The sequence below is a fragment of the Eubalaena glacialis genome, chromosome 9, assembly GCF_028564815.1.
Source record: "Eubalaena glacialis isolate mEubGla1 chromosome 9, mEubGla1.1.hap2.+ XY, whole genome shotgun sequence".
In the NCBI taxonomy this organism is placed as follows: Eukaryota; Metazoa; Chordata; class Mammalia; order Artiodactyla; family Balaenidae; genus Eubalaena; species Eubalaena glacialis.
The window spans coordinates 49,817,734-49,834,673 of NC_083724.1; the positions used below are offsets into that span (position 1 = coordinate 49,817,734).

The 16,940-nt window shown below is 37.7% G+C and overlaps 1 protein-coding gene across 6 annotated transcripts in view; it reads left to right on the top strand.

Annotated features, from left to right (window-relative positions):
* The window catches only part of TRPM3 (transient receptor potential cation channel subfamily M member 3), a 505,408-nt gene that overhangs the window by 275,135 nt on the left and 213,333 nt on the right, over positions 1–16,940 (top strand). For all 6 annotated transcript variants that reach the window (XM_061200350.1, XM_061200352.1, XM_061200346.1 and 3 more), the window contains exons 5-6: positions 630–754; positions 14,391–14,562. In XM_061200350.1, coding sequence (XP_061056333.1) covers positions 630–754; positions 14,391–14,562 — 297 coding nt within the window. The remainder of the gene's footprint in view (positions 1–629; positions 755–14,390; positions 14,563–16,940) is intronic.

Sequence of the window (16,940 nt, forward strand, 5' to 3'; positions counted from 1 at the left end):
CAAGATTAACAGAATCTGAGCTAAGTAATTACTCTATTTGCTGACCCTAACTCATACACAAACTGTGGTATAGATTTAATATAATATTATTTACGATGCTTTTTATAGGATATTGTCATGTTATTAGTTCTTAGGCATACTAACACATCATTATACTTATAATACAAGAAAAGATTCTCTAAGTTTAACGTATCGTATTTATTCTTTTTTTTTAAATGAAGTTTTATTATTATCATTATTTTGGCCACGCGGCTTACGGGATCTTAGTTCCCTGACCAGGGATCGAACCCATGGCCCTTTCAGTGGAAGTGCAGAGTCCTAACCACTGGATCACCAGGGAAGTCCCTGTATTTATTCTTTTTATAGATATTGTATACATCTTTTTTTCCATATGAGATAGAATAAGAAATGTATTACTAGAGTTCATATACAAGTCCAGCAAATGTATCTGGCATTAGAGCTGCAAGTTTATGTTCTCTCCTGAACACGTGTAGTTCGTGTAGAAATGTGTCAGAACTTTATATTCAGTGCATTTAATCTTAGGAAAAACAGTTACCACAATTTCCTTTAGATCAATGGAAAGTAATTGCTTTAAAAGGCAAGAGTAATACTTCTCTTTTTCCTCTTAGGTGTTATTCGTCATGTTGGAGATGCCTTGAAGGACCATGCATCTAAGTCTCGAGGGAAGATATGTACCATAGGTATCGCCCCTTGGGGAATTGTGGAAAACCAGGAGGACCTGATTGGAAGAGATGTAAGTCCTGGGGGCTCCCTGTATGTGACTTCTCATAGATGCAATATCAAAAGAGTAAAATAAAATTAGAATTCAAACTATGCATACTGGATTACTCTGTCAGTCCCCACCTCCCAAAATGAAACTGATGTTAGGAATAGTTATGGGAGACTGTTTATTTTCCAGTATCTATCTATGTGAACTCCATGTCAACTCTTAGGATTAGGAAAGGTCCTAAGTAAGACTTATCAACTACCCTCTTGGTTTGAATCAAGCAATGGTCTTTTATCATCCATCAAATTTTGCAAGTGCTCTTGGCACAGTTATGTTAAGATTAATTAACAACATGAATTCATTGACTGATACATAAAATGAGGGCTTCCCTCACCCCAGGTCTCCAGCTTCTTTATTTGAGTGCCCTTCACCTAGGACAGGAGGCTACAGAGGGAGATTCTTTCCATTCAAACTTGTGGCTTCCCTGGTTGGCCTTTCTTTTGCTAAATGCTTGGGTGAGGAGTGGGCACAGTTGGGATCTTTATTTCCCGCTCTGGAACTACTCAGAAGCCCTTGACCAAACTCAGCAGGTTGTCAACCTCTCTTTCCTGTTCTGATGTCCGGAGCCACACACTGACCAATCAATCAACAGTTTTGCCAGAGATAATTTGGTCCTATTTCTTCTGAGTCACTGTCTTATTTCCAGGGTCTCTTTTTCGTTTGTTTAACACCACAAACAGGTCATTCCGCACCTCCCTTCTAGGGTTTTTCTCTCCTACTAACAACCAGACTTTTTCCCCTATGTAGTACTTTCCAAAATTCCACTGGTATGAGTTAAACTATGTACACAGATTGCCATGCATTATTTACTTCTTTTGTCCCCAATAATTTTAGCAATTAATTATTTATCAATGCTTCTCTATATCAGATCAATACAATCCTCCATTCCCAATCAAGGCCTGCCATAGAGTAATAAATGTGCTTCGCAGTTCTTTCTAAGTAAGATGAAGTCTGTCTGAGTCAAAAAAAAAAAAAAAAATTTTTTTTTTAATCAAAGAGGTTGAGAAGTAACTGGTCCTAAACTGCTTCTTCTATTGTGTTGCAGTATAATGAAACCATCTTATTTCAGTGCAACACAGTATGTGCAATTTTTTTAAATGCAATGCAAAATACTTTGAATTTAAAAATCAAAGATTTTTAATCAAAATACTTTTTAAATCAAAATACTTTGAATTTAAAAATCAAAGATCATGAAATGGAAGCAGTAAATAAACACTCTTTGAATCCTTCAGAACTTTATTTAAGATAAATAATAAATAACTTGATACTTAACTTACTTGATAAATAACTTTAAGTGATAAGAAATGTCCATATCTATGCTACCAAATTACGTGTAGAAACACGAATTTATCCAGAATATGTAGAATAAGGAATGAGATAGTTTTATCAGTGTAATATTCTCTTAACTAAAATGTACTTGCTGTTTTGTATCATACAAAAATTGAATATCTCAAGCAGCAATTCCCAAAGTGTTATGTTGGCAGAACTGACGGGAAAAGTAATACTAATTTTTTCAAAGTATCTGGGACTAGTCTTTGATGGAACATATTTGGGTTAATATTTGCCTTAGATTCCAAGTTGGCTTTTAAGTATACATCAGTTGCGAACTAGAACAAATACAGTTCTTAAAGAATTAGAATATGCTAAAATGCCCCCTAATACCAAGAGCATCTAATAGTTCATTTTATTAACAAATGAATTAACTATTTGAAATGTCGTGATGATTCAGAAGTCATTTTTAAATGTTCATAGTTTCAGCATCTCTCTTGTAAACCTGAGTTGTTATTATTCAATTTTGGAACTTTCTCATGCAGATGAACTATGAATAAATGAAAGCTGATTATTTCTTTATTCAAGATAGAGTAACCATATAATTACCTCAGTTGCCTAATCATTTGCAGAGAATGCTGGCCTACTGCCTTTCTGTGTCATTTTGTTTGTCTTCTAATTCTGTATGATTGTGGAAAGACAATACTTATATTGTACTTACTTGCCTTGCTGGGTTGGGAGAATCACCCCTAATTCATTTTCCTCCAATGCTAGCTTTTTTTCTCTGGTTTCACCTCCACATGTGCTCCTCTTTTTCACTCTTCTTTTCTTTCTCCCTGTATTTCTTACCTGTTCTGTGCCAATAGGAACTTACATATGCCTATGCCAACGGGACTTACTTACATTGTCTGACTTCCCAGTAAAAACTAGTCTTGATCCCAGTTCAGGGGGCAGAAAAAGCCACTTATAAGTTCAATAAAATGTGCACATTCATTGTCCCTGCTCACAGGGGTCTAATAAAGGCAAGCCATGGCTCACAAAGATCCAAGTGAACTTGCGGAGAGACCGAGAAAAGGAAGTAAAATTGGCAGGTTGTAGAGAGCACAGGAAAAACAATTGTATTTTCATTTTTTAGTAAATCTTTGACCAAGATCTATTGAATTTCAACCACTCTGGCATGTTTTTCCCCCAAAATTGGGAAACCAGAATACACATAGGACTTCTCAGGCTCTTATATAATAAGAGTTTGTTTTTCAAGTTGTAAATTATTTGGAGCAAAAGCGCTGTTTTTTTGTGAGGTTTTTTTAATTTAATTTTTTTTTTTTAATCTGTGTACTGGCCTATTTAGGTGATTCGCTTTCCAATCGTGATTTTCTCTTTCCTATAGATTCTTTCCTCTTTTCTATTTATTTATTTATTTATTTATTTTGCTGCACCGTGCGGCCTGTGGGATCTTAGTTCTCTGTCCAGGGATCGAACCCAGGCCCTCGGCAGTGAAAGCGAAGAGTCCTAACCACTGGACTGCCAGGGAATTCCCAAAAGTGCTGTTTTTGGTATACAGGATTTATGACATAGTTTGAGGGACATTTAAATATGTGTTTATTATTCTAATGTATAATTTAAATGATAATTTAAAAGGAATATGATGTTAGGCTGTCATAAAAGAAGATTTGAATGAAATATGTAGTCACTGGTGAAAATCTCCCTAAAATTCATTAAAACAGAAGTGCTGTCTGGTAAGCTTCTTAAGTAGTTACAATAATTTTCATAGCTAGCTTGATTTAATACCTTCTATCCTTTTTCTTCCGTTTTATATAAACAAACACACATGTAATAAACATCAAAAAGGAAACCTTATAGGATCAGACATCAGGTAGCAGAGAAAAACAACCAACATATTATTTAAAATCCTGACCACTTCAGAATTCTATCAAAATGCAATCATTTGAAAAAATAGGATTGTTGCATTTTTGGTCAAGTCTGTGTCTATGTTCCAGAATAAGATTGAAGTGGCACAAAATAAATGTCAAGGGAAATCTAGGAAATTTACTTGAAATAAATAAAAAAATAAGGATAAAAGAAAGGCTTTATATCTTATGCCAGATATTTTATTACAGTAGATTTATATCCAAACCAATAGAAAATATAGATCATTTTATTTCTGTGGGGCTGGCTCTCAGATGAGCACTTTTAGAAGCTGAAAATTCAAGTACTACTAGAGTTATTTTATTGATAGAAGTAGTAGACATCACAGTTGCTATTCATCTTAGAATTTGAATATACCTTTGGAATGGCACCATAAAGGCAAATACTAGCCCTAAAAATAAAGAAGAAAGTTTAATTTGTCCTAGGGTGTGCTTCTAGATATTCTGAAAAATTTACTTCTCTTCAAGTCTGATCTCTTAACTAGACTTTAAAGATATAAGGCATGTATCTTTGGATTCTGAGTTCAACTTAGAGCCACACACATAGGTACTCAATAAATATTGAGGAGATGGATTGGCCATGATGAAATTCAGGCTTCAGGGAAAATAAACATTATGGAAAAAATATAATGATAAATTTTATCTGGTTCACAACTTTACCACAACTTAATCTCTACTCATATTACAGAGCTTGATCATACTATAGTAGCTATAGTCGAGGGATTTTTTTAACCAAGTATCTGAATATAAAACTATTTTCTTACGTAGCAGCTCAAGTTGGGAGGTGGATGGTGAAGCCTCTACACGTTGGGGATGGAGACAAAGAAATGTGGAATGAGAAGAGGCTCTTCTGTAACCGCTTTGAAAGATGCATGATCCTCCCAACTGAGTGATAGAACTAGCCTTGATTCTTTAAATTTAAATACCTTCAACTCTGTTTAACCAAATCTTTCAATTAATAGATAAAAACAACAGATTTTGGTGAAGAATAATGCTATGAATACTGAGACAGTAACAATCTTTTGCCCTGCCATTAGACCTGAAAATGAATATTGTCCAGCTCTTAAGGTTAACTCCACCTCTGTGATGTCTCCATATTATTCCTACTGCTCTTCTCTTCTATGGCAACGCATAATCCTATACTTCCATCAAACTAAGCTCAAGGCTCCCTTCCACCAAGACGGCTTCCCTGACTTCACCCACAATATCATATGCGTGATTATAGTTCTCCCACAACTGTCTTTTTCCCCAACTTAATTAAAAACTCCTCAAAAATAGGGATTAAATTGTTTTCTTTGTTTGATGGTAACCACTAACATAATACTTTGCATGAACATAAGGCATTGACATGTCACTTAAACTCTATAAGATTTGATTTCTTCATCTCTAAGTTGACTATAAAACATTTGCTCTATTTTATACAACTTCGATGAGCATAATCATAATAGTAATTGTAATTTATTGAGCTCTTATTTGAGGAAGCTCTCTGTGATTGCATATATTAGCCTGCTGAGATATGTTTTATTCCATACAAAAAAAAAACTAAGCCAAGATCCATTGTCTCCAAAGCCCATACTCTTAACTAGTATTGGGTTGGCCAAAAAGTCCATTCGGGTTTTCCCATAAGATCTTATGGGAAAACCCGAATGGACTTTTTGGCCAACCCAATAGTATGCCAAGTGATATATAAGAAAATATTTAATGATATTATGTTTTTATTGTTAGTTGAGATACTGGCAGATATCTTATGCCTGTAAATTGAACTCAAAAGTAGACTCAATGAGAGTGACCTGAGCCCTTTTCTTTGTCCCTAAATACTCTTGATCTGGAATGATGATTATGAAAGTGTCATCAGTGTTAAGTCAAGAAAGAAATTCCAGTGAATTGTGATTTGTATATGACTTATTTCAGACTTAGATTCTTGCTTTAGAAAACAATCTGACCAGAATTGTTTCAAGTAATTGAACAGTTCCTGAAGCCTTTATGGTTTGTCTTTTCCCAAATTTAGATTAACAAAACACATGCCAAATGAAAAATCTAGACATGATCACAAGAAAAAGCACTTTTCATTTTAGCCTGAGGATGAAAACACAAGGTAGATTTCCAAAGCATCATCTTATGTGGTTATTAAATTATCTTGACATTCAATATCTTCTGTCTTCCCTAAGCTATATATATATTCTCAGACTATTATAACCTTTAAGAGTTGTTACATTTAATTGGCAAGTGTTCTTTTGATGTCATTTTTATATTTTAAGCCAAGAAAAATCAAGTTTAATAATGCAATTGATAATTCTAGTGTAGTTTTCAACTCAATACATTTTTCATTTACTTCAAATGCAAGCCAAATGTGACTTCATATTGTAAGCTCAGAAAACCTCCCAGGAGTGTTCTTACATGGAGTTTATTAGACTTCTATGACTAGGTTAGATAAGATATATTCAGAGGATGTGAGAGGAGAAGTTGAGACAAGGAGACCCACCCAAGTCTTTACAGTCATGAAGGAGCCAATGCTAGCTAAACCTGGACCACACTCAGGTTCAGGGCTACATTCAGTTGCATGGGTATAATACAGTTTCAGTAAACACAGTGTTGAGTTTGGATTTGGACATGTTGATTTCAAAGTTCCTTTGAAACATCTATGTGAAAATGTCCAGCAAGACAGTGAGAAAGATCTGGTTACCCACTTAGATTCAGAAGATGTCTGCATATAGATGATAATTAAAGCCACTGCAGTGGATGGATCACTACATACAGCAGAGTATGTAGAGTGATGAAAAGGAGGGCCTGATGATATCCCGGATCCTGGTGATAGCTAATATTTAACGGTTGAGCAGAGGAAAAGCAGCCTGCGAAGGAGACCAGAGGAAGGGCTAAGAGGGAGGAGCAAAACCAGGGAGTGTTTTAGAAGCCAAGGGAAGAGTGTGTTTTAGAAGGACTGAGTGAAGGGCAATGCCAAGTACAACTGAGAGTCTAAGGAAGATAAGGACTTGGAAGTGTTCATCCAGTTGATCAAGACAGACATCATTGGTATCACTGGTCAGAGCTGTTTCAGAAGCATGACGGAGGATCAAGCCATATTTCAATGGGTTGAGGAGGAAAAAAAAGAAGTAGAGATGGCAAGTAGAAACTACCTTTTAGAGGTTTGTCTGGGATGAGGAGAAGGGACATGAGTAGCCAAAGGGAGCCATAATTTGAGGGATTTTTTCTTCAAGACGGGAGAGACCTGAGTTTGTTTATATGTTTATGGTAGAAATGGAGTTAGGGATGGAGAGGAGATAATTAATGAAATAAGTCCTAGAGTGGCCCTGAGGTGATGGGGTCCAGAGCTAAAGGGGAGATTAACCATCTGTACCCTTGTAACCGAAGGAGACAAGGAAAGAATATGTAGGCAGAGAGTTGATGGCAGGATTTTCAAGTTTAGCTGGAGGTTTATCATTTATCACTGAAATAATAATAACAACAATGATAATATCAACACAATTGTAGAGTTTAATAAGTATCAGCATCCATCTAAGCACTTTACACAGATAGTCATTTAATCCTCATAATGGCACTCAGAAGTTGCTATTTTTAGTATCACTGTGATCCTTCCCATTTTACTGATGGTGAAACTAAACACAGTGAGATTAAGTAACTTGCCCAATGTTACATAACTAATAAATTATGTAGCTGGGATGTAAACCTAGGCCATCCAATTCCCCAGATCATATTCTTACCTATTATGCAATATTACTTCTTCATATAAGAGCAACTCTCATTTTTTTGAGTTCATATGTGGATCATTTCATGAGTTTTATATCTCATTGAATCCTAAAAATGACCCAGTGAGGTAGTTATAATCATTATTAATCTCCATTTACAAATGGAGACACTGAGACCAGAAGGTAAATAACCTGCCTTGGGTCATCCGGCTGGCAAATGTGTAAACACAGGAGTCAGATCATCTGCCACATGAGGAGAGATAGTGTTTGGGGTCAGACGTATGAGGAACGTGGAAGATGGTAGTCATAGCCCCAGTGTAGAACAGGAACCAGAACTGATCAGAGCCCAGGGATGGAATGCCAGGCAGCTTAGAGGACCAGAGTGGGGCAGGATGGAGGTCATGAAATTATGATGCATCAGTGAATCCAGAGTAGAGGGAAGAGAATACATTTTGAGGTCTCAAAGAAAATGATAATAATGCACTATTATATTAGTTATCTATCACCATATAACAGATTACCCCAAAACTTAACGACTTAAAACATTCATTATCTCACCGTTTCTACGGATCAGGAATTTGTGAGTGGCTTAGCTGGGTAGTTCTGGCTTGGGGTCTCTCGCAAGGTCACAGTCAGGATGTCAGTTGGGGCTGCATCGTCTGAAGGATTGAATGGGGTTACAGTACCCTCTTCCAAGATGACTCACTCACATGGCTATTGGGAGGAGTTTTCGCCATGTGGATCTCTCCAGGAGGCTGCCTTATTAACGTGGCAACTGGCTCCCCCCAGAGTAGGTGATCCAAGAGAGAGCGAAGAGGAACCCTCTTATGACCTAGTTTTGGAAGCCACACACCATCACTTCTGTTTTATTCTGCTTAAAAGTGTGTCACTGAATCCAGCCAGACTAAGGGAAGATTTTCAAAGAATTTCTGAACAAATTTTAAAATCACCCCACTGATACATGGTGATTTCTAAAGCAAGTAACCCCTTTCAGAACTCAAGCCCTTTTCCCACAACCAGTAGGCCCTGTATCTGAATGGTACACAGTCCACCTCAGGACAGGGCGGAGGGAGGTGAGCCTATTCGAGCAGAAAGCCTGAAATGTGGACGGTGCAACTCTGCAGCCCGTGAGGTGAAGAACACATTTTCAAAGTGCTGCAAAAAGATGCAGTTGTTTTCCCGTGGATTTTAGTGGGAGTCACGCGGCTCAAGTATCTGAGATGGATCCCTGGGTTTGCTGGTTTCTTGTTTGGATTGCTGAGCTGAGAGTCAGCATCTGGGTTTCAATATGACCCTGCTTCATACCTAGACTTGGCAGCTGAGCTGCCTAAATAGGAAACAACAAGCCAGTGTTCCCTCTAGCTCAGGCCTTGCTATGATTTTGAGGATACACAGTGCCTTTCTTTTATTTCATTCTCTCAGTCCCCTTGTTTCTTTACCTCAGACACAGGTTGTTTCCCACTTCTCTGCAGTATACCCTCATCCCTCCCAGAAACGCATGCCTGATCTGAAGAGTACCTTGCCACTCCTTTTGTGTCTCTCTCACCAAAGCACAAACCCCGTTTTGCTGCCTGCTGGTGCCTTTCCTGACCTCTGTCTACTATACAGTTCTGGAGAACTCATCTGGAAATAATCTGATCAGCTGTCAGCAGGATTTTAATGCCCGGCTGAGTCGCTGACAAAAATGTCCAGCAGCAAAACCAACCATAATATCCTTTATAAATTTAAAATCAGGCTGGGTCCTCTGTCTTTCCTCTAAATGTCTCCTGCCCTGTAAAGGAATTTAAGGTCTACCTGCGATTTATAGGAAACAGTGAGGTTAGTGGGGCAGATCTGGTCAAGACGCTTTACTTCTCTGAGCCTCTATAGTTTTGTCTTTAAAATAAGCATGAAATGGATTAATCCATGTAAAAGTGGCTATCACAGTGCCTGGCATACAATAAGTAGTTAAAGAATGCTAATTTTCTTCCTGCCTAAATTATAATCATGGTGCTATTAGGAGGGAGAGAATGACTCAGTGGGCTCCACATCCCCTACCCTGGTATTGCCTGGGGCAGGTTGACACACACCTCACCAGGTAATAACGTCTGGGATTGCAGAAGGCCTGTGATTGATGACTCAGAAACCTGATTTAACTCAATTCAATTCTGTTCAGGAAAGGAGTCACAGATACCCAAACTGCCCTTGCATTGTGGAAAGCACCACAAAATGGAAGAGACCCCAAGATATGAGCGAACTACTTTTTTTGTGGCCAGCATGCCCAGAAGGTCATTGTTCTATACTAACTTGGAAAAGGCAAATGTATTTTTTAATACAGACTGTTCAGACTCAATTTTAGAGGTAGAAAGCCTTCAGAATTTATAGTCAAATCCTCTACCTTACAGATGAGAAAACCACCATCCAAAAAGTTTCTTTCGATTAATATATTTTGAATATTTATTTGAGATATTACTTAGATGCAAGATGATATGTCTCCTCAAGCCAGTCCATACTTACCACATACATTTCCTAGAGAAATTCTGAATGGGTGTGTGAACGAATGAATGAATAAATTTGGAGACTTGCCCAAGTTCACAAAAGTAATTAGGGGAACTAGAACTTGAAGTCCCATCTCCTGACTTCCTACTAAGTACTCCTGGGTGAGACCAGAACATGCATGAAAATAGCTAGGAAGACTCCAGCAGGTGTCCTAGGTCAGCTCCCAAATGATCGATTTCAGCCCATCCAAGTAAAATAAATGCAGCACGCTGCACCAACACACGAACGATGTTCAGTTTCTCCACAGTGTCTCTAGATCGGTTCTCTCCTGGCAATGATAATGGCCCTACAAATATCTTATATAAAGGCCCTCCACCTCATTAACTTCTTGAACAGCTTCTATTACATTCCCTCTTTGTTGCAAAGTCAAGGTACACAGAGGCCTTAGAACCAGAGCTTTACCAATCAGCCAATACAAAATGTGTACAATAGATTAATGAGTGAAATAGGAAGTATCTAAAATACATTTCTAAGCAGATTTCCCTTCTAGGTATAGATACCAGTGTAGTTACCAATCATGAAAGATCACTTGATATGTAGTCCTTTCAGACAAAATTCAGTCTTTCTCGGCCCAGATTCCTCATTTGAGCTACAAAACACAGAAAATTATTTGAATGACTCTCTTCTCAATTCTCTCAAGGATGGTACATAACGTGGACCATCCTATATTCTTAGGCGAGAAGGTGATCCATTACATACAACGAATACTGTAGAGCATTAGGGCTTGATTCTCCCAGGAAACACTGGCTGAGAAACGTGCTAGAGTAATCTGTATACCTACAGGTCACAATTGTTCTAGCTATGCACACATGCACATGCACACACACACACACATACACACATTTCCAAAAAAGTCCTTTTTATGTTATGCTCTTAATAATAAAAGTTTTGCATTACCTCCAAAATTTTGTCAGAAGGAAAAATTCATTTGTATTCATGTGATACAAAGGCATTATTTTTTTCTATTTGAAAAACTTAACAGAAGATCAGCAAATCTTTTGTAGATATGCAAATTGTAACTTGAACAAAAATAGACTGCTGGTATGTTTGTTATGAAGAATATTAAGTGGATTTTGTAGACAAGTTAGACCAAAATGCATTCCTCTGAAGTATTTGGGAAGTTATTTCCAACTTTGCAGTTAATCAACAAATATTTCCAGAAAATCACCGTCTTAAATGACCTAGGAAGACATGCAAAAAAAACCACTTTGCATATTTTGGCAACTGATAAATTTGTTTTCTTTACTCATATTGATTGATTTAAATCCCTGTGTAAAACAAAAGTGACTGATTTGTCTCCCGTCGTTTCATTTTGGTCACTAGTTTGCAACTGGAAAATCAGTTTATAGTTGTTAAGATAAAGCAGGACTTGAGAAGAAATTCACATTTGTAGATTGCCTACTAGGAGCCAGGCATGGTGCCAGGTACTTTGCACATATAATCTCATCTAACCCCCATGAGGTAAGTGGTTTTATCATTTCCCTTTTACAGATTAAAAATGTGAGACTCAGATTCACACAGCCATTGACAGAACTGGGATTCAAAGAGATTTCCATGCCTCAAACGTTCATGATTGTTCCAGGATTTGACATACCTTCCTCCGATGATGACTGGAAAATAATTTAGGACATTTAACTTATTTTTTGGATTTATATCCTCCATTATTCGGCAGAAAAAAATCCCTGCCAAAATATAACTACCTTTAACTTACTTTAACATAAGATCCAAAGAAATGGGGAGCAGTAAGATGAAGAAATTAAAATTCATGAGTGACATTGTAAACTTGATCCTCTTATCATGATTAATTCAAATGTACAGTATTCCCAAAGAGCTGGTGCACCATGTTTCACAAGAAAAGAAGGTCAAAACTCAGAAGGCTGAAGCACCAATGTCCTTAGAATCCTGTGGTGGGGGAAACAGATATATAGAATATAGTCAGATGATTTAATTATGTTCTTTTATTCTCAGATTGTGGTGATTAAGTCAGGTTGACCCAGAATCATTTTCACTCCTTTATTTGTTTGAAAACGTCACTTTCACTGGTGGTCTTTAATTAAGCTCCCAAGAATTAGAAAATGTGCCCCGTATCTCAGCTAGAACAAGTGTCTGGAATTCTCCATCACAAATAGTTTAACCTCTAGAAAATCCACTGTCCCATGCCCCTCACAGAACTGCTTTGGGGTTCCCTCCTTCTTGGCATGGAGCCTTGGGGAACTGCCATTAGGAAAGAGAAAACAGTAACCTAAAGCTTTTTCTTTTGTCCAAAAGTACAGTGCAGAGGTACTTTAAGGATAGGAGAAAGTCTTTCTGCTAAGCCTTTTTCAACAAAGCATTAATATTTATTAACTTGCACTCTGTTATAGAATGAATGTTTTATGATAAAAAATGCGTAACAGCAAAATGGGAATTTTAACCACAAGCGACCTACTCTTCCAGTGATAAAGAACTCAGGATGGGATTAGCCAACCACTCTCTCTGTAGTTCAGGGGGGACTCTCATTCACTCATCTAGACAAAGGAGTAATTGAATACTGCTCCATGTGATTACTGGAAACAATAATCACAAATTTATAGGCTTACTTTATAAATGAGAGCCATCTAGAATAAGCTGTGAATTAATGTTATATTAGTGGTATATTAACAAATAGGGACATTTATTAAAAGGTCTGAAAGATATTTCAAAAGCTCAGAATCACCCATTTTAAATTTAGATTAGATCAATTCCCAAACAATTCAGATAAGAGGGGGTTTTTATTTTTCAACTTTTAATAAAAGCATGTCTGTCTCAAGTCTTTTGAATTAATCCATTCACTATTCATTGAGTAGATTCTGTTTGCCAGGCATACAGAAATGTGGGGTTTTGAATCAGCATCAAGGTGTAAAATATGACTTTTATGAGATCTTTTCTACTGACGCTGTCTTTACTGAATCACTTTGTAATTCCTTTAGCAAACTACTCAATCTTACTACAGCTTTGCCTGATGAGTTATTACTTACTTAAAATGAACAAGTGCATCTCAACTCTATAATTAATGTATACACTGCATAAAGGCACAGAAATAAAAGTCCCTTAGCATTTATTTCTGTCTTGTCAATTTCAGTGATACACTACAGAGATAACTGTATGGAGACCGTGTAACAGTGAGTTTGTTAAATGTTCCTTTTCATAGTCTTGAGTGAAATTTCTGCCTAAATATTTTAGGAGTAGATTTCCAACACATCATCTTGTTTCCACTGTGTCTAAGCAGTTTGGGAAAGGGGAATGAATAAGCATAGATTTTGGAATCAGGCAGACCTGGTTGTGATTTCTGGTTCTGAGCGTGGTAAACTCTTGTAATACATACTTAATCTCCATCTCTGTTCCTTCATCTACAAAATAAACATAACAGCATCTACCTTGCAGGATTATTGCAAGGAGTATAGATAATGTATATAAAGCAACTAGTGCACAATAGGCTTTGTTTTTCTTTTCAGATCAAAAGTCTGAAAGACCATACGAAGAATTGTTCTGTTTCAGGTAGTCTGATTCACCATGAAATTAAAATAACACAACAAAAATTTAAGACAGAGATGAACATTGTGAGCCTGATTTTTATTTATCTCATGATACAGTTATTTTACATTCAGCATTTCCACTTAAGGTGTCTAATAAGACACCTTAAGGTGCCTTAAGGTCTGTTTAAATAACACCTTCAGATTGCTGAATGGGCTTGACAAAGAAGATCACCCCTGACCCCATTCTCCACCCTCCACTCCCCACCCTCCACTGTACTCCAGAATCATGATTGCTCTTCTCTGCCTATTAAGAGTATGGACATGATGGAGAGGAGAAAGAAAGAAACAAAATAGCTAAATTTAAAAATTATTTTTGGTTCATCAACATATAAACAATCAACTTCAAAATGAAACAGACATTCACTTGCCAGTTTTTGAGTACAGTGAAAGCACAAACTCTCATTTCTGTATGAATCCAGAAAATGAATGGAACACTTACTGTAAATCTTGCTTCTACCCAAAGCAGTATTAGGAGGAGGATGTAGACTATCCTTTCACTGTACCAAAGAATTGATTTCCCTTCTCTCTCTCTCTTTCCTGTCTGTCTGGTTCTCCTTTTCATATTTTGCACTCTTTTCTCTGACTTCTGCCCATTCCTTTTGAAATTCTGCAGGTTGTCCGGCCATATCAGACCATGTCCAATCCCATGAGCAAACTCACTGTTCTCAATAGCATGCATTCTCACTTCATTCTGGCCGACAATGGGACCACCGGAAAGTACGGAGCAGAGGTGAAACTTAGGAGACAACTGGAAAAGCATATTTCACTCCAGAAGATAAACACAAGTAAGTCAGCTGCTGTTCCCACTCATGCTTCACGGGAAATAGGCTGAAAGTGAGAAAACTTGAGCAAATTTTAAACACAGATCATTTTCTACTGGGCCAGTGGTTAGAATTAGAGGAAGTCATCTAAAGGAGGATGATTGGAGACGCAATAAGTGTTTACACAATTAGTGGACTCAAGCTCATTTATTATGTGTGAAAAATTCAACCCTGTCTGGGGTTTATAAATGCAGATAAGCTTTTCTTTCCAAACTTTTTTCTACATCTTTTACAATACTCTAAGGAGGAAAAGCACCCTGGAGAATTTTTTTCTATTTATTAAGCTATTTTTGGTGGCTAAAGAAAAGAAAAAAAGAAAAAAAAACAGGTTTTGATCTTAGCATAGATCTGGCTGTGCGAAGGCATTTCAAGGGAACTGACATTGTCTAAACTAAAGCATAATGTGTAACCATGTTGATGAAACTTTAATTCTGTCTCTTAATTTTATGTATGTATTCATTCACTGTTTCTAGATACCTATATTTTTAGATATATGTGTGTATTTATGGGTACCACATAATACTTAGCCCACAGTTACACTGAAATTATCTCTTAAGTACTTATGTGTTCTATGCAGTATTTATTGTGTACCCATTAAACTATGAGAAGGTAACATTGTAAAAACAGCAACGCTCCCCAGATCACTCAGTGGCTTGCATTTAAATGTGGTAGAGGTATGAAAATAATCTACTGACCTTCCTCACAAAATAAAATTCAATTTGTTTTCACAAAGTAACACGTGGCTTCGTGGCAGGCTCAAGCTTTCTGGTAATTGTATGTTCCATCAGGGAAACTTGGATTTAATTGATTAAACTTTCAAAACCTGCAATTCCAAGTAACAAAAGATTCTCTTTGGCTTGATAAGCTTTCAAAAATTCAGTGTAATATGATTCAACATGTCCAAATGGCTTTTCTCATCCAGTCTTTTCTCTGCATCTGTCCCGAATGGATTTTGCTTGCTCTCGCCACCTTCCTCCCAGAACTAGGATGTCCAACCTATCAGACCACAACTTCTCTTTCCTGTACTCTCTTTTCTGGTTCCAGCTTTTAGGAGCTACTACTGTTTAAGCAGTCAAGTTTCATACCTTCATCTTTTTCACAGAGAAGTCTGGAATAATAGATTTTGGTGTAGGCCTGAAGTCAACATTGTATTAGAAAACTCTCTTCTAAGAATCTTCAACTATCTTTGGAAAGAGAAAACACAGGATTACCCAAAGGTAAACATCTTTTGGGAACAAAAGAGTAGAAAAGACTAGAAAATCCATCCAGAAACCAGCAGAGATCCAAAGTAACAAAGCACTATAGCCAATGGGTGGTAGGTTTTGTTAAACTAAAACTGAATTTTATTATAATACTTGATAGGAAGGACAAAACTCATATCATTAATATTATCCATTTAGGTTTTTATAGGCTATAGCATTACTTTTTTTATACCAGCAGGTTAAGAATGAGCCTAAATAGGAGTAACCTGAAAGCTGAAGAAGATGGGAGCAGCGTAGACAAAGAGCAAATGCAGGGTCAAGTTCAGCGCTCAATAGTGAGACCAAATTTGTCCAGACACACAAAGCATGCCATTGTGCCAGGTCCTGGTGGCAGCTGGGCCAGGTATTTGTTAGTGTTAGGAGGAGAGCTAGGTGTGCGGTTGTGTAAGTTTAAACACCCAGCTACGGTGGTGCCAGCAGGAGTTAAAACCCAGCCAGAGCTCTGTCTGCCAAGCCCTGTGCCTTATAGGCTGCCCAAGGAAAGGATACTCTTCTAATTAGTCATCCCAGAGGGGACATCGTTTTGTAACCTTTATGCCTGGGGAAGCACCTGTCTCCAAAGCTCACAGAGTTGCTATACGTGGGGATTGCCCTGAAGGGGAGGCTCATAGACAGTGGCCGGGCCTCCGTGAGGAGCAGAGCCCAGCAGCATAGAGTCCAGGAGAAGGCCAAGGCTGGTGGTCAGGGCATCAGGGATGCTGGAGGAGCCAGGACCCCAGGCACATGCCTTATGCCACTCGTGTGACACTGGACCCTTGTGAGCACATCAAGGCAGGTAGCGGCATGCAAACACATTGCCAAGTGGAATCCCAGTCAAGGGTCTAGGGCGCAAAGTAGGGGATAAACACAGACCCAGGTTCCAAGCTGAAGCACCAGGTCAGAGAAGCTGGCTTGAGACTCCTAAAATGTTCCGAGTCCACAAACAGGATTAGGCTTCGGACCTGGGGTAGAGGCTGAGCCCCTAGATTGGGTTAAGTGATAGTAGCTGGAACAGGATGGGGGCAGAGAGAGGCAAATAGTCATTGCAATCATCATAATTTATAAACACAATTTTCCTCTTTGTTTTGGGGACTATATTTG